Source organism: Drosophila biarmipes, chromosome 3R (assembly GCF_025231255.1).
Source record: "Drosophila biarmipes strain raj3 chromosome 3R, RU_DBia_V1.1, whole genome shotgun sequence".
In the NCBI taxonomy this organism is placed as follows: domain Eukaryota; kingdom Metazoa; phylum Arthropoda; class Insecta; order Diptera; family Drosophilidae; genus Drosophila; species Drosophila biarmipes.
The window spans coordinates 18,130,447-18,151,589 of record NC_066616.1 but is presented as its reverse complement, the minus strand read 5'-3'; the positions used below and the strand labels follow the sequence as shown (position 1 = coordinate 18,151,589).

Genomic DNA, 21,143 nt, shown 5'->3' with positions numbered 1-21,143 from the left:
GAAAATTGTCCAAAAAATAATTTTTTCCCAAAATGATAAGGATCGTTAGCAAATTTAGCAAGCTGCTCAAAACAGTCGGTCTTTTGGCTGTACGACTTGATTTGGCAAAACTACGACTGAAAAACCACTAAAAAAGGAATATTTTTGAGCAAAATCTGATTGCCAAAAAATCACGACCCCCACCCCTACAAAAAATGAAAAAATTGTTCAAAAAATAAATTTTTCACAAAATGATAAGGATGGTTAGCAAATTTAAAAAGCTGCCCAAAGCAGTCGGTCTTTTGACTGTACGACTTGGTTTGACAAAACTACGACTGAAAAACCACTAAAGAAAAAAAAATTTTTGCGCAAAGTATGACTACCAATAAAACAAATTCCAAATTTACGGGGATTTGTAGAAAATTTAGCAAGCTGCTCAAAGCGGTAAGTCTTTTGGCAGTACGACTTGGTTGAACTAATTTACGACTGAAAAACCACTAAAAAAAGCACTTACCAATAATTGTTTTTTCTATTTTATGTCATTACCAAAGTAACTACTTACCAAGTAAGTACCCAAATGACCACCTCTAGCGTTGTGCCACCACTATGTCTATCGATAACTATCCCGTTCAGGGAATTTTCCGCACTCCCGCCAGCGGTCATACTGCGTCGGCCATTTGTCTTTGTGAGCGTGACAGGAAAAAGTTCTGTGAAAATCGAACAAGAATTTCAGCGAGCAACTCAACCACATCGTCTGATTTAAACTGGAAAAAATGGGATCCCGCAACGAGTGCCGCATATACGTGGGCAACCTACCGCCAGACATCCGCACGAAGGACATCCAGGATCTGTTCCACAAGTTCGGCAAAGTTACATTTGTGGACCTAAAGAATCGGCGTGGGCCGCCATTTGCTTTTGTTGAGTTCGAAGATGCGCGGTGAGTAAGGCGAATACACACTGGCCAGCTGGCTGGAGGAGACACCCAACTAATTCGCGCTCTTTCCCTCTTGCCCCTGACCTCGGACCATCTGCACCGGCTCCTCCTGCTCCCCCGCGATTGGCGCCAAAAACAGCGATGCCGATGATGCGGTGAAGGCGCGCGACGGCTACGACTACGACGGGTACCGCCTACGCGTGGAATTCCCACGGGGCGGTGGTCCGGGCAGCTATCGCGGCGGCAACCGCAACGACCGCAGCCGCGACGGCGGTGGACGCATGGGCGGACGCGGACCTCCGGCCAAGCGCTCGCAGTACCGCGTCATGGTCACCGGACTGCCCGCCTCCGGATCGTGGCAGGATCTCAAGGATCACATGCGCGAGGCCGGCGACGTCTGCTTCGCGGACACCTACAAGGACGGGTCCGGCGTTGTGGAGTTCCTGCGCCACGAGGACATGAAGTACGCCATCAAAAAGCTGGACGACTCGCGCTTCCGTTCGCATGAGGTATGTAAATTCTGGGTTTACCATTTTGTAACATTCAAATGTATTCGCCTGCCAAGGTAGGCAGTTTACCTATGCATTTACTCTGTCAGCATACATTATTCAGCTGCTTGAATTATTTAATAGGGCGTTTGATCCCTAATTTGTTATTCACCCTGAAACTCAGTTCACTGTCAATATGTTGGATGAAACAAAGTAACAAATGGTATAAAAATGTATACTTTTAGCCTGCACTTATATTAAAGCAATGCTATGATTATTTCTTAGAATAATTCCTAAAGTTAAGTGTCACATTTAATCGTTTTTATATTTTTAGGGCGAGGTTGCCTACATTCGCGTTCGCGAGGATAGCGGCGATAACGATCGCAGTGGTGGTGGCGGCGGTGGCAGCGGTGGAGGTGGTGGCGGCGGTGGTGGAGGTGGAAGCCGTGACTACCGCGACAGGTCAGTTAACCATTACCACAGCTAATTTGCGAATATTTATTCATTGAATCCCTTCCCACAGATCTCGCTCGCGTTCGTTCTCGTCAAGACCGCGTCGTCGGGGCACACCAACCTACTCCCCAGTGCGACGTCAATCTTATTCCAGGTCTCGCTCTCGCTCTAACTATTAAACACTACCAAGCATTATCCATTAATCTATAATATTTCTATGAGCAGGAAACATTAGGAAAAGCAAGCTAAATTAAGAATCCCCATTGAATATTTGTTCAAGACCGACCCCATATATATGCCACTTTGTAAATTGTCTGTTCAAGCCATCTGCAAAACAATCAAGTTAGGTCATTCAAATTCCGAACTCTCATCGAAACCGACATACAAACCTATTTCCAAACAATCACTTGCTTTTCCAACTGTATCACACGTTCTAAGAAGCAGAGATGTTCTCTTAAATTATAATCCACCGGACATAATTTGACAAAAACAGTTCAAAAATGGCACTGGTAAAGCAGGGATATCTCTTTGGCCCCAACCCCTCGGCATTCCTTGACTTGCTTTTGTTTTATTTTGAGCCTTTGCCTCTGCACACTAAAATTATATTATAAACCAAACCTTGGCTGCAAATTTACCAAGCGTAATTTATTAGAATCTACCTTAACGAAAACAAGAAACATCGATACAGAATAAATATGTCTATAATGAGAGAAAGAAACAGAAACCCGAACACAACGCAATGTCAACAACATTGAAAAACAAACTATTAATACTTTAATTTTTATTTTCTTCTCTTCCCCATTTTGCGCGTTTATGTTTGGAGAGTGAGGAGGATGTGGAGGATGAGGATAAATGGAGGAGGAGGAGGAGGATATTTTGATGTTGATTTTGGCGTGGATTGGATAAATTTGGATTAAAATTAGAGGAGGCAGGACATGTCTATAGATCTTATGAACATAGAATGTTTATGAGATGGTAATCAGGAATGGATTTGGATTTAGGATTGTTCCCTTCGCTAGGACAACGTGGGATGCAGTGTCCCACGGCTAACTCGCACCTCGGAGGAGGAGGAGGAGGAGACAGGAATTTCGCATTGTTAAAAGGATTTGTGTGTGAGCTTTGTTCGTGTTCAGGTTAACGGATGTGTGGAGGAGGAGGAGGATTTCAATGACATCGGTAACGGTGAGGAACACCTGAGTTGCCCTTGGACAGGACTAGAGCGAACAGTTTCGGACTCGGACGCATCTCTTCGAGCCTCGCCCCTTCTTCGGCATCCACCTAACGGTCGGGATTAGGATTCGCTTGGACAGACTCACACGCGTTGTTGTCGCCTTCTTCGGATCGCACCCCAAACACTAGCTCACCCAGGGAACCGCGTATTTCGAGGCCTTCGCGCCCCTGTCGTTATCATTTCACGGATTTGCTGTGCATCATCCAACGTTGACTTGAGCCCAACGCTGGATAGTGGATAGTGGTCCTTGGTTTGGTCCGCTCCGATTCGTTCCTGTCTCCCTCAGTCTCGCCTCTCAGTGGTATGTTCGATTGCCACAACTATTTTAACTTAACTTTTAATTTGCGTTTATTAGTTCTTAATTTATATACAATACTTTTACCCAACTCTTTCGACTCCATTGGTGTTGTTGCCTCCGAAATGTGGCGATTGTCGCGTGTGCGTTTTTGTTTTCCATGTTTTGACTAGAAGGGCGAAATTCCTTAGCCCCGACTATAGCCCACACCCACTGCATTTGCATGAACTTTCTTTTTCCCAATATATACAATGTAATAATACCCACAAAAAGCAATCTTAGACCTGAGAGCCGACATCTCTGTGTTCTCTTTGTGCTTATCCATCAACCTACAGGCCATAGTCTTTACATATTTTTGAAATATAATCCACCTTTACAATAAATATTCATATGAACTGAACATTTCTGTGTATTCTTAAGCGTATATTTTTGGGTACTATTAAAACAGTTTTTTGAGTGCCGGCTATAATCTCTAGACATTTTTTTAATGTGTTGAGATCGAATGATGTAATTTAACAAGGGCTGCTAATTTTGCAATCAATTTGTTGATTCACGGCTATTTGTTATGGTTTCGCGTTTAAATAAACTAAATAAGTAGAGAATGCTGTATTGTTTTACATAAGTTAATTTGGTCTTGGTCCAAATAATGTGGGCAAATAACAAAAAAAATCGTAATGAAAATAAGAAAAATAGGAAAAGGAAGAATTCTTTGTAATCGGAGTGGTAAAAATATTAGTGTCGTATAAAAGCTGTCTTATAAACGAAAAAGACCCAACAAAATGGGTGGCTTTCCCATTAAATACAAAGTTTACATAATAAATGAGCACATTTTTCTATTTTATTAAGAGGTATAAGGTAAAAGACCGCTTACCTTGATTTCAAACAGCCCGCTCAATATTCTTAACAGAGCCCTGTTATTTACCAAATGTTACCTCAACTCTTATACAAAGTGCCATACAGCCTGTCAAAAGAAAGGTTATTCGGCCATTTCGCAGAACGGTCACACTGGCAGCGAACTATAAAAGCAACACCCGCGTTTTGTTGTTGGGTTTTTCAAAAAAAATCGCCAGCTGTTCGGACGCGCGTGGGAATCTGGTCAATGTTTGTTTTCATCTCGCACGGAGCGGAGTGGTCGCGGAGGTATTTCTCGTTCGTATCTGCGTATCGCGCCGGGCATCGTTGTGATATAAACGTATAAGTGAGATTCTGACACCCACATAAAAAATAACCATAATTACCCACGCGTCATTATCGGAAGTGCGCCAAAAGATCGGAAAACCCTACAGAGAGATCGACTGGCACAGCGCATTGGGGGCCCACGTAAATAAAATATACTTCGAAAAGTGCACATGACAAACTGTTGAACTCGCATAGCTCGTCGTGGGCAGTTCGCTGGAGAAGATATCCGGAGGTACGTGGGATCCAGTAGAGCGCTTTGCCGGGTCCGACGACGGGCCCTTAGTTCATTAACTGCGCCGCCTTATCGCCACCCTTTTTCGGTTCCCACTTTATTGGACCTTTCCGGATCGGTCGAACCTATCTGCGGCTAGTCAGCCACTTCTAATCGATCGCGATTGTACAACCCATTACCGGGTTTATCATCCAGACGCAAACTATAAATAGGAGGTGAAGTGTCCGAATTATAAGACAGCACTCGAGCAAACTCAGTGTGTTGAAGTTCAAATTACTCATGTAAAAAGAAACAACACACAGCCCGATATAGCCTGAGGTAAGAACTGCATTTTATGGATGTTTTGCATGCCCGTGGAATTGCTGCGATCGTTAAAATTGGCAACTTAAAACGCAAGATCAGCAGCTCTCCCCTAGGAGTCATTGTTCTCGTTGCCAACTTGAAAGGTTTTTTATTGATCATAACTCGAAATTAGTTTTACCGACCAAACGAATCGTGCGATATGGCTGTTTATGGTCCTCATTAGGCATTCCATCCTGTTCAATCTCTGTCCCTCGGATACATCATCACTTCCGCATCGATCCTTAGTGAAAGTGAGGCTCGGATGCGATCGTTTGACATTGGTAATGTGACCCAGTTAGGAGCAGCACTTGGCTAGGGCGCTTCTCCGGTAATTCGATCTGTCAACCCAAAGGTGTTGCCCTTGTGGCAACTACCTAACTGCTGCAACACAACCTACCTAGGGTCTTCAAGGTCTCCTCCCCGGCGGTTTCCTGTTCGTCTAAGGGTACAGTGCGGAAAACAGGTGCTTTGATTTCTGAAATGTGAAGTATTTCTGATAATAAAAGGTTCTGTACAATAGATGTTTTTATGCACATAGTAGTAATAGTTGTTTTGATATACGGATGTTTTCAATTTATCACTTTTAGGACTAGTTTTCCGAATTCCGAAATGGTTATTTTTAATTAATTAATCTTTTTATAGATTACTGCTTTAGGAAATCATATTATCTGGGGTCTTACAGAAATCCCTGTGGGTTTCAAGAATGGTTTGCTTGAAAATCAACCAAAAATTAATGTCTGTATGCTTTTCGGAGTAAATTTGCTCTGATATTAGGAGTAATTTTTTCGAAGTCTGGTAATTGGTTACTTATAACAAGTACACTTTACTTTAAAACTGATTTTGTTGCACTCCGAAACTAATTATTATTTTTAGCAGTGCAGGCAGGTCGTTTGTGACCCCGCCGCCTGGGCGTCTCAAATCGGAGACCTGTCCATGTGACGGACTCCCCTCTTTGTCCCGCTCCGGCGTGTTAATCTTTTGTTGTGATGCGATGCTTATCACACCTACCGCCGCCTTGCGACAGGTGCATTCTGAAGTTTCCGCTGCAGCCTTAAAACAAGAGGCAAACGGCAACTGGCAGCCGTGGAAATGGGAAACCCTTGCCGCCCGGCCATTCAAGAGCCGCAGTTCGTTTGCTCGAGTGATTGACGGGCGGCAACTGTGACCCCTTAACCCCTTGTCCGCACTCAATGGGCCGCATCGCGTAAGCAATTTATGTTAATTGTTGTTTGCCTGTTGTGCCCTGCCTTTCAGACGGGGTACATGCACTAAATGCGGGGGAAAACTTAGTTTACTGCGTAGAAAAGCAACCCTTTTCGATTGACCCAGTGGCTTCCAGTTGTGGGAATTAACTGGTGAGTCTTAGTTACCCAGTAACCCAGTGGAGTGGACTCTCAGTGCCCAATGCTGTGTTCTAAAACTGCTAGTTCTTGGTAAAAGCAGGGTTTCTTTACTCTAAGATGAGATAAGATGAGGCATAGTTTTCTAAAGTGTTCGGTAATAGAAATTAATTTTTAGTATACAAATTCATAAAATATTGTTGAGCTATAGAACCCTTTTCTCAAGTTTTCCATTGGTTTCCCCTAGTGTCATAGAGTTTAGTGACACATTTAAAATTCCTACGCAAGGGTATTCCCACTTCGCATAGCCCCTACTATTTCCCGCAGGCAGTGGGGCCATGTATTTAATTAGACACTTTTTACTTTCCCAGCGCAAGACACAAACTTTTATCCGCGGCGGCAACAAGTTGAAGACGCGAGCCTGGTCCGTCTGTCTAATTGTTTTGACTGTGGCAATTTCTCCTGGCCTTTTTGGAGTCGGAGTCGCGGAGCTGGCCGGGCGGAAACTGGTTTGCCCGCTCCACGCAATCCCAGAGCTTTAATTCGGTCAATTCAGCGGGATCAGGCCAGGCTCATGATGATGACGATGGCGATGGCGATGACTAACGCCGCCGCTGGCCCCGAGGCATCGACCAGGGCAACGAGAACGGACCAATTTGGCCTTTTACCGCAATCAGGTTTCGGTTTTAGTTTCGGCCTTTTCCAGCCCGATACGATACGTCGACAGGCGGTTGAATGGATGAATGAATGGCCCGGCTGAATGAGCGATTGGGGCCCGAGTTATTCGGCTGGCCGGCAATCCATCATGCTGTCCTCGGAACTGGTTGACCAACACCACTTAATGAGTGGACAAGGCGTCTCGGACATTTCCCATTTGCATCTCCCCGCCCCGCACCCCTGACTCCTTCTGCTAGTCCCCATCCCGATGCGGAGTCATTAGCCGCAAACTGCGCCTATATGGGCTGATACCCGGCCAGACATGGCTCGCATAAAATACAGCCATAAAATCCGACCGGGAGGCGGGCCCCAATGGGGCACGCGTTTTGGGGCGCCGTTTAATTGCGGTGCGCGATTTGTGCGCGACTTTAAACGCCTCAATTTGCATTTTCATTTCCCAGTCGATCTATGAATGGAAAGCGAAACGCCCAATGGAGCAGCTAGAGCAGCTGGTTATGCATTTCGCTCTATGAGTGCAAATTAACACATGTACTGGGGCATCAATTTCAATTATTCTTTGTCCCTCTCAGAACTGATAAGGACAGCGGGTGGCGAACTCGCACTATCTGGGGTTAATTGGGATGTGAATGAATTTTATTGAAATGTTTAAGAAACTATTACAGATGGGACACTGGCACTCGAGCAGGGCATGCAAAGTAATAGAGTTCTCAGTTAGATGAGGGGAATTTCGTTATATAAATCAGAACCTCTACCAAGCGGTAGGATCTACAAGTCTATCTATGTAGTTGAAAATTAGGAAATAATTTAAAATGTAACCTTACTAAATAATGAAATAATAAATGATTGAAATAAAATAGAGTTCTCCTGGTATATAAGATAAATATGGCTCAAAGATATATTGAAATATTTTGTAATGGTAGAAATAAAATCGTGTTCCTTGGCATCTTCAATAAAAATACCTGAGCTTTAAGACTCCATAGCTCGATGGATGTACGCCGATGTTTATTTTTAGCCTGGCTCTTCTGCAGCTTGTCTTTTCACCAAGAACTTATCGCACCCATCGGCCTGCAGTCCTACTTTACGACTTGGCCGCTTGTCTGGCCGCAAGGCGCGTTTTAAAACGCCAGTGAAAAGCCAGCAAATCGCGTCAAACATTAAAAACATTACCCCGAGCCGAGGGGGTTGGCCCTGGTAATTGTAAGCGGCTATTAAAATAATTTAACGCGCCTCCGTTCGCAGCGGAGCTAATAAAGCCACGGGCAGGGCGGATGGGCAGTAAGGATTCCAGCCAGGATTAACATAATTTCTGCTAATATTGTGAGCAAGGCTGGCAGCACATAATGCGCTTAGAAATGTGGCATGAATAAAGACTGCATTAACCTGAAAAGGTGGCCAGGAGCAGCAGCGGCAGCAGCTGCAGGAAGGATTGCGGCAACGGATTGCGGCAGTGGCAGTGGAGTGCTGCACGCAGGCTGAACTTAAGCTGGAAACTTAAGGGTGACGAGGCGGGCCAGGGGCCGGGTGGGGAGGGGGTGGAAAAGGGGCATGATCCATGATGAGCTGTGCGGCGGCAGAAACGCGCCAGAAGGCAGCGACGTCGACTGCATTAAAGTGGAAAATCCTGTCTGACAACATTTAAACCGAAAAGAAATATATATGTAGGTGCCGTGCACAAACCTATAGTAAATATGTGCAAAATAAAACCTACAACAACAAGCCACAAACAACACATAATAAGCGTGAAAAAAGGCAAAATGAGAGCAAACCTACCCAGTCCCATTCCGAGTCCCAATCCCAGACTTAGTTCCACTCCGTCCCAGGGCAGGATGAAGTGGGCAGGGAACAGGGAATGCGGCTGGAAGAAAAAACCACCAGCAAACAAAAGAAAGGAAACTAAACCAGAAAATTGCCCTCCACTCCTAGACAAATTCGACTTACCCCTTGAAAAATAAATATTATGGCCACTGATTTATATTCTCTTTCCAGTATAGTTTCCAAATAGTACCCACATTTTTTAAACTGGATATTTTTATTTATCATCTTAAATTTGTAGCTGGAATTAAATTAAATTAAAATTTAGTAGGAACGCTGTACGCAGGATATACAAAAATATTCTAAACAATAGACTTTCTAAACAAGTAATGAACGAAGTATATTTCGTATTTCTTATTTCCAGCGAAAGTCTATAAATACTTAATTGAACCGCATAAAATTTGCAGGTGATTTTAATTTACCGGAAACCAATGTTTATAATTTTTGTGTGTGGTATTAAAAAGTAAATATTACATTTAGTCCGACCATTTTAACAAGAAATAATCAAAATGGATATATTTATTTATGGTTCTAAGAAGTTAAATGACTCAAAAGCTCAAGATTGAATAAAAAGATTTTTCAATGCACCCAAAAAAATCATGTTTCGCTTTTTTCGACCGACTACTGAAAACATTTTGGATACCTGACCTTAAGGCTAGCTCAGCAATAAAACCATCCCACTTTGCAAATTTTCTGCGTTTTTCGTTTTGCACCAAGTAACGAGCGGCACTAGGAATCGCATTCATAACATCAATAAAAGTTCGTGATTGTTTACGAGAAAAACAAATTAATAATGGAAAATCACATGTGGTTTTTCACAAACCAAACACGAACCGAAAAATACCCCCATCCATACGTAGCGCAAGCAATTAAATCGGGCAATAATATTAATTTTGTTTGATTTTTTAAAAATGCTTGTTCATAAGAAAAAAATTGAAATTCGGCGCCAATTGGGGGTGTTGAAATACAATAAATCTTCGAGTGGCCGAAAGGTAGTATCTCGTGCTAAATGATCTTTAAACTACCGTGGCGTATGATTAATGATGAATTGTGAACACATGTATTAATGTTTATGAGTAATTTGGTCATATTTAACAGAGCTCTGCGATGTTTAATACTTCTCCACATTGCTGTCGAGTGCTAATTGAAAATATTTCCAAGAATTCCTCGGGTGGTTCGCTTAAGCCATTTGTATTGCTGTCAACATATGCGAGTGCGATTTGTCAGGTAGTTTTGTGGAGCTGGAACTGAGGACTTTTGGTAATTCCTGGTGAACCAACTGTTCGATTTGAGGCACCACTGCCATTGTGGCACTTCCTGTCCCCTCAGAGTCAAGCCAAGTTCTTAGGCCAAATTCCTACACTGACGAATTGACACAAATATATCATACACACTCTGAATACCCATTGTTTCTTGGGCATGTTATAGCCCTCGTTTTGTCAAAGTCTGCGGCAGAAAGAAACCAAAAGCATTTCTTGGCCCAAACATGCTCAATGCCCTATTCTCTGTCCCAAACCCCTATGAGTTTTACCGGGAAATTAACGACAAATGACAGGCGCAGAACAAAGGACTCTGAAAAAAATACTCAAACCATTCAGGTTCAACAACATGTAGATCCATAAATAATCACTCCGCCCAGAGCGCTCAATCAATTGTTAAAATGCTGAATAATTGATTCGGTTACATGGCTCTGCGCGGCAATCATTTAACAGTCGCCTTAAGAATGCAATAGAAAACAATTACAGCCATAAAAATAAAATAGCAATGGCTATAATAATAATTCCTAATTGTGATTTGCATGCGCCGTTTCGAACTCAATCAAACCGAGGGCGTTTATTGCATTATTCTGCGTTTATTTCTGTGTTTGATGTAAATACTTGTCAGTTTTGCTTGTGGCACTGATTATTGTCCAATATAAGTTATTTTTGCCATAAAAAAGATTTTTTTATTCGATTTATGACGGGTCATTTGAGGTGGGTTGTGGTTGATATAATGCCTATAAATCGGGTGGGTTAATGTCTGTAACTTCTAGATATTACAAAATCATTAGTGGCATTATATTCATGGGAACTCGGAAACATTTTTAGCCACATCAGGTGGAATGCTTTCTCGCGCTCTCTCAACCGATGGTAATTGGTGCGTAACTTGTGTCCCCACTTCCCTCCGACAGTCAATGAAGCGTTACCGAAGGCATTATAGTCCGCCATTCGAATTGATTGTCTATTTGCATTGTTCATTTGTCTCCATGAAATCATCACCATGCAACTACCTGTTCCCCAGTCTGTATCTGCACTGAGAAAAGGTATCTTATAAATTTTAAATGTGTCAAAATTACACCCTAAAACGGCGAGTATAGGCCGGTATTATTTAAAAGGTGCTGATAGCAGTGGTTATTTAAAATCATTAAAGGTCCTATTTCGCTTTTTTATTTAGTTCAGTAATTTAGTAAAGAATGGAGCATGTGACAGAACGCCATAATTATTGGTGAAATCAAACAGTTGGTCATATTTTTTCTAAGTGTGTCTACAGGGGAAATGCGCAATAGTCCGGCACAAGTAACCAAGTGACAAGTCGCGAGTGCCGAGCCCAAGATCAATGACTCCAACGAAGGGATTTTTGGGGGACGGCAGGGGAGGGGACTCTTATCAAAAGTTCTGGTCTGTTGATAAACAAGCGGCATGATAAATGGACAGCAATCAATAACGAAGAGCTGGCTGCTTTCTCGCCCAGCCGACCGGCCAGCCAGCCAGTTAGTCAGTTGGCCGTTCGGTTTGTTTACCTGCAATCAAAACAGTTTATGTTTTTCCCTTTCATTCTGTTTGCCTATCTTGTATGTAAATAAGTCCGTAAATACGCGGGCCAAATAGGCAGGCAAATAATCCGGGGTCCCGGGGATGCCATAGTATAGATGTACCTTCACATTTTGTTTGCCTTCCTATTTGCGAACACTGCGTATACGCAATGGGTGCAGTTTTCAGTTCGATTTGTTGATTTGTTCAAGGTTGCCGGGGTGAAAAGTTGGCGGGAAAGTTAGAGTTGCATGTCAGGCGAACACTTGGAGAAAGGTGTTGGCGATAACACAGAAAACTAACTACCGACAGGCCAGGCGAACTGGGTTAAAAGGTTACGTACATTGCGCATACGCAACGTGGCCATAAAAACGAGAAAACAACAGCTCACCTGAAGCCAGTAAAGCGGCAGCTGTTTGTTCAATAAAAGTCAAACAAGCTGGCCTTAAGTGGTACTCAGAACGAATGGGAATATACCCTACCCCAGCCTGCGTCTCAGCCTTCAGCTGAAATCCCATTAATTCGCATTCGCACATTCACATTCATCGCACTGCAGTCATTTTTCCCATGAGTTTTGTGCACTCAATTAAAATGCCAAGTTCAGCGCCTGCCAACATTCAAAACTGACAGCTGACAGATGGAAATTTACCCCGGCCGAGGAAAACTCCTGGCTTCTCCGGGTTCCGGAGGAGCCCGGTCACGACCTCGTCACTCAGTCCTCGGGTGAACTATCAATCATTCCGCTCATTTGGCTGTGGGGCAGGTGCAAATGTGTCAGTTGTAAATGAGCAGAAAGTTCACGGGAGTCTTTGCAGTTGGCTTCTTGAAAGTGTCACCGGCTTGAGTGGGGAACACGGTCTGTTTTAATTGAGATGAATAAGTGATAAGGCTGCTTGATTAAGGATTTCCAGGTGTCGTTTTCCCTTCTCAGCGCTATATTTGCTATCTCTGACGAGGTGTTAATCAGTTTATTTCTGTCTTTCAGGATTTGCAGATACACTGAAACCCCGAGGAACTCCGTAGACTAAAAGCTAAGGTGAGTTTTCAAATCAAATTAGGCAACATGCCTTTGGGGGGTAATTAGGAAAAGCTGCGGTCCATAAAATCCATTTGCTCGCACTTGGCTGGCTGCAACTCAAGCATTCAGTTCATTTTGGTTTGCTGCACTTCCTGACTCGCTGGCTTGAACTCTCAGCCCCCGAAAACCGCGCAATTATTGTGCAAAATCACGCGTCTGCATTTAATTCACTTTGGGGCCTGGGAAATCGCCGAGTCGAGAGAGGCACTCGAGAAATGTGGCAACATTTTTGCACGCATTTAGTTTGGGCCACCAATCCCATCGCCCATCTTGGCCAGCTTCGTCTATTTAAGGGCATTGCCAGGTTTTTCCCAGATATCGCAAACCAAGCTGCCTTCGCCACTGCTGGCAATTGTCCTTTATTGCCATTCCTTCATTAGGCCCGAGTCTTGGATGGCATTTTAATGCAATTTTTATGCGCATTTTTGTGCGCTGTAATGGGCCTGTTCCCTTACACATTGCCCCATGGCACTTATATAGCATCCCTGTTGTCGATGTGTCACTTGTAGGATCATTTGAATTGTAATTCATATAATTCCCCCGCATTGTTGTCTTGATGGGCCGTAAGTGCTTGACTTTCGTTTCCCCGGAATGCTGGGTTGCCGCACTTCTCTCGGGCATCGGGTGTCTAATCAAACTGTTGACTTCTCCACTGATTCATCTACTAAACACATTACTCACATGCCTACTCATTCCAAGAAGCCGAATTACAGCTGCTGGCTTTGGGCAAAATGTTTAATTGGGCATGAAACAAATTTGGATCCAGGGAAGTGCATTAAAAACGCATAAACCGATGGCGAGAAGCTAAACAAACGTGTTCGGCATCCGAGCGAACACCACAAAAGCGCCATCAAAGTGTCAAAAATGGAACACATGTGGGGATTATAAGCCTATAGGACCGGGCCGAGCTGGCGGAGACATAAATTAGCCCAATAATAAAGTTCTAAATAAACTCTGCTAGCCGCAGGGCACACGAAAATAGTCTCCAGTGGCTCGTCGAGGGGGGATTTAACCGCATTACAATTTGAGAAGACATAAATATGCATACAAGTCGGCGAAGAGTTGCGAAGCAGCTGCCGACTGCATTTCTCTTTCGAGGCGGAAGTTTAATTGTAGCCAAATACAAAAAAGAGTACTAATATTTAGTTACTTTCTGGGAATTCCAAATTATAAGTACTTTCCTTAAATTACAAAAATTTAAAGCAACGAAAGCAGAAGCAACAATAAATGTGTTCCAAAATAAGAAGAAATTAAAGCGATTAAGCATTTGAAATACACAATGTAGACTCTCTTTAATTTTTTCTTAGTCACAAATATTCTTTTGATATACTCACTCAATGATTCACTTTTTCAAGGGAAATCCATCATAACTTGTATGGTTATTGTCCCATTTTTCTGGACTAAGTAAACTGTTTAAACTGATTTTCTTAGGGCAGTTTTTTATTTCATCACAAAATAGAAAAAATAAATAAAAGCCACCTAGTACGCCATCACATCGTGAACTCGGCGGAACCTTTCGCCCGCCTGTCGCAAGGTCAATCCCCTCGTCTCCGGCATCAGAACTGCAAAGGCCACCAGGCCTATGACCATGATGATACCCACGGCCACGAAGTACGTGTAGAAGAATTCCGCAAAAGGGGTGAACTTGACGATCACTATGATGTGGATCACCTGCTCCATACAGACGATCAAGCCGATCAGGAAGGGTTTCACCCTCATGGGGAAGGCCTCGCCCAGGTAGACGGATGAGCTGCAAACGAAGAGTCCGGCGAAGAACTGGAATGCCATACCCAGGCGGCACACCTGCCACATAAAGTAGTCGTCGACGAAGTGGGCGTAGTCCCCGTAGACTCCGGCCATCCCGAGCATCAAGCCGGCCATGCACATCAGTCCCAGCAGGGAGACGAACTTACGGCCAGCTGTGTCCAGGATACCGAATGTGAGCAGGGCTCCGATGAGGCGGAGGACAGCGAATATAACCGTGGGCCAGGAGTAGGTGGTGCCCTCCACCAGCTGAGTGGTCTCCACCATGGACTCGGAGAGTGGGATGGAGAAGGTGAAGGCCACGAAGCAGCGGAAGAGCAGCAGCTTCAGGAAGGGCATCATGGAGTCCTTGAGCTGCTCACCCACTCCCTGGCTGCTGCCCTCCACCACGTACAGCTTGGCCTCGTCGTAGGCTTGATCTCCAGCCTCGCGGGTCCAAAAGACGCCCATCAGCTGCTTCACACTGGCCCGCGCCTTCTGCTCCTGGTTCTGGCGGATATAGAAGATGGGGGAGTCAATGGTAATGGCCACACTGCCGAGGGCAATCGCCGTGAAAACGATGCCAAAGATGCCGTGCACCCGGTTGATGGTCATGCCCAAACTGGGGCTCCACTGGGAGTCGTAGATCACTTGGATGGCCACTCCCAGCGCCAAACCATATTGCTCCAGGGCGCAGCAGGTTCCCCGGTTCGAACTGGATGCGATCTCGGCACTGTGGATGAGGAAGGGCACGGTGATCAGCCCGATGCCCACTCCACCCACATAGCGGGCAGCCAGGATGGACTCGTACTGGTAGGGAGCACTCACAAAGATAATGGCGTCGATCAGGTTCATCACGCCACCCAGGCCCTGCGGATCAGAATCATAGTTATAAGGAACGTAAATGGAAATTCTTCGTTGATTCTCCACTCACATAAAACACAGCTTTGGGCAGAAAAGATGCTGTTATGGCGGCCACCACAGTTCCTATTATGACGCCAATGAACCAACTGTACTGGAACTCCAGGGTGCCAAAGGCGGGAATGGTGGTCAAGTTCCAGCCGAGACCCTGGGCCATGTCCATACCAGCGTACACGAAGAGAAGGGCGGCTGGTAGGGCAGAAAGTTAGGGGATAAGTATTATCACATGGGGAAATAATTTTTTATAAATCAATATATGGTGTATAGTAATTTCTTTGTTATTGAATAAGGAGAAAGTATATAATAACGATTGCATAAAGAATTTCGTTAAATTCAAAGTCAGGTTCTTTAGATTCTGTATAGCCAAAACATGGTAAAATTTCAATTTCAAGATATTTTATCAGTTGAAAAGCTAATTTTGTTGGAATCGCAATTGTTTTCTTTCTAAACAATTTTCAAGTTTTTACATTTTTGCGGCACTATAATGGAGTTAAAAGCTGTTTTTCTTAAGCTCTTATATTTAGCCGAATTTTTGGTTCCTCTAATCTCACCTGCTGTTCCTGACTGCGTTTGAGATGGAGTTGCCCAGCGTCCGTTGGACTGGGTGATGACCACCGTGGTCTGTGGCGGCGGTGGTGGAGGAGGTAGTCGACCGTTGGTGACATAAGTGGTCTGTACTGGCGCGGGACCCGTGGTGATGTAGGTGGTTTGCTGGACGGGCACTGGACCCGCGGTGACATATGTGGTCGTCATACTCCTAGCTTATGTAACCAGGCAGCGGTCTAGATACTTCTTGCCCTTGCAAGGAGCCGGATCGATTCGTTCGTTTTGGTGGACACTTGCAGACTGGGCGAGCTTTTATGAAGTATTTCTGCGTAAGTAGTAGCTATCAGCAAAAAAGATATCTGATAATTGATATATTTTATCAGCTGGTAGATACTCGCGTACTCCGCTTTACGGTAGGCCTGTCGCTCGCCGTGATTCATTTGAAGTAAGCCTCGATAAGTCGTGATAATGTCACAGAAACATTCAAGGGCCCTGAGTTCAGTGTTGTTACTCACTGCGTTGTGGTATCCTGGCTAGCTTGGTTAAATGGATCGGTTAGGAGGCACAAAGTTCAGCATGAGCCATTGTTTTGGGGTATACCCCCAAAAATGAGAGGTCTTCGAAAAAGCCAATTGAAAATGGATAAGGGGATGACGCGCTAGAAGTTGTGCGAAAAACTGTTATCAATCCGAAATAATTGATTTGATTAACAAATGTCAAAGATAACTAATGGGGGATAAGATATACGTTTCGTGTTTGCTTTTTTACCTAATTAAGAACTTTAACAAAAATTGACAACTTCCTGTTTGATTGAAATAGTTTTTAACTTAACCCAGTTCGAATTTAATTTTTGCAGTTTATATATTTGGTTTTTCAATTTACTAAAATAGTCTTATGTTGTGCAAACGCTGGAATCGCTTTCTAGCTTCACGCAGCGTTATCTTTTTTGTTTCCGGAATTACGAGTACGAAGAAAATTACGCCAACAAAGAGGATGGTTCCCACAGATAAGTAGTAATGGTAGAAGAAAGTCTCGTAACCCCGATTGTAGCCCACAATATTGATGATGTGGACCGTCTGCTCAAAGCCAACGATATATCCCACGAGTAAGGGTTTCACTTTCATGGGAAAGGCCTCGCCGAGGTAGACCGATGAGCTGCAGACGAAGAGTCCTGCGAAGGCCTGGAAAGCTACTCCCAGCTTCCACACCTGGTTCATGTAGTAGGTGAGGAGTACGTTAGCTGGATCTGCATAGGAGACAGCCATGCAAAGCATCAGGATGGCCATGCAGAGTAGGCCCACGAGCGAGATGAGCTTGCGGCCCATCTTGTCCAGAAATCCCTGGGCAACCAGAGTTCCAAGGAGACGAACCAATCCCCAAACTGTGACTGGCCAACAGGAGATATATCCCTCAGTCAGCAGGGCACTCTTGATCAGGGACTCGGAGAGGGGCATGGAAAATGAGAAGGCCACGAAACCGCGATAGAGCAGCATTTTTATAAAGGGCACCACTGAGCTCCAAAGCTCCTGGAAGAAGGTTCTCTTGTGGCCCTCCTCCACGTAGAGCCTGACCTCCTCGTATGCCAGGTCTTCCGAGTTGTTGAAGCTTCCCAATAGTTTCCTGTGACATTCGCGGGCCTCTTCCTCCTGCTTGCGACGCAGATGGAAGATGGGCGACTCTATCGAGAGAACTGTCATTCCAAGTCCTAGAAGGGAAAACACAATACCAATGATCCCATGAACCTCGTTGACGGATGCCTCCTTGTCATCCACCCATTGGGTATCGTAGATAACCTAAGGATAGGAAGTTACATAGTGTTAACTTTAGCTTTTTTAGTAGCTACCTGAATGGCAATGCCCAAAGCCAGGCCACACTGCTCCATTGACCCGCTGACCCCGCGGTAGTTGTCCGAGGCCACTTCGGCACTGTGGATGAGGAAGGGAACCGTGATCAATCCGATTCCTGCTCCGGCCACATAGCGAGCAGCCAGCAGACATCCGTAATGAAAGGGGGCACAGGTGAAAATAATCGATCCAATGAGTTGCATTGTACCTCCAAGGACCTAAAGGAAATAAAGTAACCGCTAGGGGTCGTCTATAAAGTTAGTTTTTCACGCACGTAGAAGGTCATCTTCGGCAGAAAGGTCATGGCCAGGGAGGCCACTGCAGCTCCGGCCAGAACTCCAATGAACCAACTGCATTTGAAAACCTGCGTGGCGGTGGTGTTCAGGGTCTGATTCCAGCCAGCACTGTGGGCAAAGTCCATGCCGCCGTAGACAAACAGGAAAAACACTGCCAAAAAAGGGTTAAAGTATAAATAACTCTTACTTTATTTACTTTATATTCCATTTATGAACCTGCACAGGCTACATTAAGTTGCTTGTTGATTTGCCGCAAGGACCCTAGATTAGTAATGATGGAACCCCTTTGAATCGGTGGCTGTGGAGGAGGTGCCTTGGGGATATAAACCTCCTCTCGATTCGTAGTTGTAAATGGTTCTTCGCCATTCGGACCAGCCGTTACATATGTGATTGTCATGTTCCTTTTTGCCTTACAACCTTCCGTGAAAATGCCTTTCTCCGAACCACACCACTTGATGGACAAGTATGAACTACCTGTGCTCCAAAAACCAATTGGGTTGCTAGTTATATACTCTTACAAGGGGATTATTGTACTACTTTATAAGCTTTTAGATAAAGTCTCAGGTTTCTTTTAAGTCGTTCCGACAGGGAAAGTAAGCCTCAATTGGGCGCGATAAAAGATATTGATTTTTTATTTGACTCAATAATGAAAAACATAGGTATTATAACTTTCATTAGAAAAACTTTTGCTGAAAAAATAAGTCAAAGGAAAAGTATTCTATTGGTTACAACAGATTTTTATTGGTTTTTCTGAACCACTGAAGCCATATTTTCAATTATAGCTTTCATAATTGTTCTATTTTTTTATAACCATAATGTATTTACAAATATAATTTAATTAACCTACACTAGCAAATATGCAACGAAAAATTTGAACAAGTAATGAGTCATCCAGTCAGGATCCCAACATCTAATAGATCCTTACATCGTAATACCTCTGGAAACGGTGGCCAGCCTCTCGGAGCGTCAATTTCTTAGTTTCTGGCAAGGATATGGCAAAGAAAATCACGCCCACCAGCATGATGATGCCCACGGCCAAGAAGTACTGGAAAAAGAAATCCCTGCCGGGCGCAGGTCCCACGCAAGCGATTACGATGACGTGGATGATCTGCTCCAAGATGACGATCACTCCGACGAGGGAAGACTTGAGGCGCAGGGGAAATGCTTCGCCCAAGTATGCGGATGAACTGCAGACGAAGAGCCCAGCGAAGGCCTGGAAGGCCATGCCAATGTTGCAGGCCTGCGTCATGTAGTAAACACTGTCTATATTGGTCACATTGGCATAAATCCCCGCCAGGCCAAGGATCAGAGCAGCCATCACGAGCAGACCCACCAGTGACACCGCCTTGCGACCCACTGTGTCCAGGAAACAAAGGGCCACCAAGGTGCCAACCAGGCGGAGGACTCCAAACACGTACATTGGCCAAACGCTGAGGGATTCCTCTGCCACCGCGGTGCTATTGATGATCGAAATGGAGAGTGGCAGGGAGAAGGAGAATGCCACAAAGCAGCGGAAGAAGAGCATCTTCAGGAAAGGCATTATGGAGGCCATGAGGTCCTCGCCCAGACTCCGGTTATCGCTTTCCGCCACGTATATCCTGGCCTCATCCAGAGCTGCACTGACTTCTCCAGATGTATGACCCAGAAGCTTCTCCTGGCACTGACGCGCCAAGTTCTCCTGGTTTCGACGTAAGTAAAAGATTGGTGACTCTATCGCCAGGGCAGTCATCGCCAGACCGAACAGGGAGAATATTATCCCAATGATTCCATGCACCAGGTTGGGTGTGGATCCCACTATCGAAGCCCATTCCGTGGTGAATTCCACTTGGACAACGATGCCCAGGGCGAGGCCGCACTGCTCTATGCCGCCATTGACCCCTCTGTAGTTGGTGGGAGCCACCTCGGCGTTGTGGATGATGAAAGGCACTGTGAGGAGGCCAATCCCCAAGCCGGCCAGGTAACGGGCGGCCACACAGGCTGCGTAATCCTCAGGAGCAGCCGTGAATATGATGGATCCAGTTAGCTGCATCAGAGCTCCAAAGACCTGAAAAAATGGGGCATGATATATAGAGTATTGAAATAATGGAAGGCAATTTAATCCCTACTCACATAGTAGACCTGCTTGGGCAGAAAACCAATGGTGAGAGTGGTGGCCAGGGCTCCAATAATGACGCCTATGAACCAACAGTACGAGTACTCCGTGAACAGGAGCACGCTGTAGGTCTCGTTCCAGCCCAAGCTGGCGGCCATATCCATGCCGCCATAGATGAGTAGGAAGAAAACTGGAAGGGAGAGCGTCGATAAAGTCACCTGCTCCTCAGGTTTTCCCATTACCTCACCTGCATAGGAGACAAAGTTTTGTCTATTGAGTCGGGAAAAGTATCCACTGTTATAGGTGCTAGCAATGGGTTTCCTAGGCTCTGGCGGTGGTGCAGTGGCGATGACGATGGTCTCCCTTGGCGGATTTGGAGTTGCACCCACATAAGTGGTTTGCATGCCACTCATTCTCAGGAACTCTATATTTTTCGTTCGGTAGCTGGTTCGTGACTGGGGCCCCCTACTTGTCCACAATCGTGCTTAAATCACACAAATTGTGGTCCGAATTTCGCGATACCAATATCTAGCTGATAAGTAAATGACATTGTAATCAGTTTATAGATACAAGTGTCTTCGGCGATTTCACTCGATTCGATTCAATTGGCCGCTTGGCCTTGGCTGTGATTCATGATCACTGATCAGTCACAATGGGAACTTTTTCGGGTGAGCAACGAGGTGGGGAACCATAAAAATAGTTTCTATATACCATTCGACTTTATTGCTTCTCAATGTTGTACCCCCCACCTAACCGATAAGCAATTGACTTAGAATTATAAATTTGTTTTTACTTCATTGCGATCTTATCTGTTTTCCATTTGCTAAAGTAGTTTCAGGATGTATAAAGTAAAATGGTTTCTTAGTTACTA

The 21,143-nt window shown here is 44.7% G+C and overlaps 5 protein-coding genes across 6 annotated transcripts in view; 2 read left to right on the top strand and 3 right to left on the bottom strand.

The window, feature by feature from the left end:
- Window positions 1-633: 633 nt before the first annotated feature.
- On the top strand, window positions 634-3,780 carry LOC108025226 (serine/arginine-rich splicing factor 1B). Of its 2 annotated transcripts, XR_007764570.1 has the most exons (5): window positions 634-916; window positions 1,053-1,422; window positions 1,736-1,863; window positions 1,925-3,386; window positions 3,441-3,780. XR_007764570.1 is itself a non-coding variant. In XM_017095576.3 (4 exons), exons 1-4 carry the CDS (start codon window positions 753-755, stop codon window positions 2,031-2,033), a joined length of 771 nt encoding a protein of 256 aa, XP_016951065.1. In that variant the 5' UTR covers window positions 634-752; the 3' UTR covers window positions 2,034-3,780. The 2 variants fall into 2 exon arrangements, 1 of the variants encoding a protein (XP_016951065.1); XM_017095576.3 differs by having other exon boundaries at window positions 1,925-3,780.
- A 648-nt stretch (window positions 3,781-4,428) lies between these two features.
- Window positions 4,429-21,143, top strand: part of LOC108024624 (extracellular sulfatase SULF-1 homolog) — a 29,492-nt gene continuing 12,777 nt past the window's right edge. The window contains exons 1-2 of the mRNA XM_017094666.3: window positions 4,429-5,109; window positions 12,738-12,788. The gene's annotated coding sequence lies outside the window, so the exon portion shown is untranslated. The remainder of the gene's footprint in view (window positions 5,110-12,737; window positions 12,789-21,143) is intronic.
- LOC108024632 (uncharacterized) lies at window positions 14,250-16,835 on the bottom strand. Its single transcript, XM_017094679.3, has 3 exons — window positions 16,046-16,835; window positions 15,508-15,683; window positions 14,250-15,443 (listed from the first exon to the last, which is right to left on the bottom strand). Exons 1-3 carry the CDS (start codon window positions 16,245-16,247, stop codon window positions 14,310-14,312), a joined length of 1,512 nt encoding a protein of 503 aa, XP_016950168.1. The 5' UTR covers window positions 16,248-16,835; the 3' UTR covers window positions 14,250-14,309.
- LOC108024640 (uncharacterized) lies at window positions 16,846-18,698 on the bottom strand. The gene is made up of 4 exons (XM_017094692.3): window positions 18,397-18,698; window positions 18,159-18,331; window positions 17,884-18,102; window positions 16,846-17,833 (listed from the first exon to the last, which is right to left on the bottom strand). Exons 1-4 carry the CDS (start codon window positions 18,575-18,577, stop codon window positions 16,922-16,924), a joined length of 1,485 nt encoding a protein of 494 aa, XP_016950181.1. The 5' UTR covers window positions 18,578-18,698; the 3' UTR covers window positions 16,846-16,921.
- LOC108024653 (uncharacterized) lies at window positions 18,897-21,027 on the bottom strand. Its single transcript, XM_017094716.3, has 3 exons — window positions 20,520-21,027; window positions 20,290-20,462; window positions 18,897-20,224 (listed from the first exon to the last, which is right to left on the bottom strand). The coding sequence occupies exons 1-3, from the start codon at window positions 20,683-20,685 to the stop codon at window positions 19,091-19,093; spliced, it is 1,473 nt and encodes a 490-aa protein (XP_016950205.1). The 5' UTR covers window positions 20,686-21,027; the 3' UTR covers window positions 18,897-19,090.

What these genes read in the sequence shown, in the direction of transcription:
- LOC108025226 (XM_017095576.3), top strand. Translation starts at nt 753, where the DNA reads ATGGGATCCCGCAACGAGTGCCGCATATACGTGGGCAACCTACCGCCA. An exon ending in GTTGAGTTCGAAGATGCGCG is followed by an intron (nt 917 to 1,052) that starts GTGAGTAAGGCG and finishes CGCCAAAAACAG; the next exon opens with CGATGCCGATGATGCGGTGA. An exon ending in CGCGCTTCCGTTCGCATGAG is followed by an intron (nt 1,423 to 1,735) that starts GTATGTAAATTC and finishes TTATATTTTTAG; the next exon opens with GGCGAGGTTGCCTACATTCG.
- LOC108024632 (XM_017094679.3), bottom strand. Translation starts at nt 16,247, where the DNA reads ATGACGACCACATATGTCACCGCGGGTCCAGTGCCCGTCCAGCAAACC. An exon ending in AACGCAGTCAGGAACAGCAG is followed by an intron (nt 15,684 to 16,045) that starts GTGAGATTAGAG and finishes CTGCCCTACCAG; the next exon opens with CCGCCCTTCTCTTCGTGTAC. An exon ending in TGCCCAAAGCTGTGTTTTAT is followed by an intron (nt 15,444 to 15,507) that starts GTGAGTGGAGAA and finishes TCTGATCCGCAG; the next exon opens with GGCCTGGGTGGCGTGATGAA.
- LOC108024640 (XM_017094692.3), bottom strand. Translation starts at nt 18,577, where the DNA reads ATGACAATCACATATGTAACGGCTGGTCCGAATGGCGAAGAACCATTT. An exon ending in ACTTAATGTAGCCTGTGCAG is followed by an intron (nt 18,332 to 18,396) that starts GTTCATAAATGG and finishes CTTTTTTGGCAG; the next exon opens with TGTTTTTCCTGTTTGTCTAC. An exon ending in TGCCGAAGATGACCTTCTAC is followed by an intron (nt 18,103 to 18,158) that starts GTGCGTGAAAAA and finishes TATTTCCTTTAG; the next exon opens with GTCCTTGGAGGTACAATGCA.
- LOC108024653 (XM_017094716.3), bottom strand. Translation starts at nt 20,685, where the DNA reads ATGAGTGGCATGCAAACCACTTATGTGGGTGCAACTCCAAATCCGCCA. An exon ending in AAACTTTGTCTCCTATGCAG is followed by an intron (nt 20,463 to 20,519) that starts GTGAGGTAATGG and finishes TCTCCCTTCCAG; the next exon opens with TTTTCTTCCTACTCATCTAT. An exon ending in TGCCCAAGCAGGTCTACTAT is followed by an intron (nt 20,225 to 20,289) that starts GTGAGTAGGGAT and finishes CCATTTTTTCAG; the next exon opens with GTCTTTGGAGCTCTGATGCA.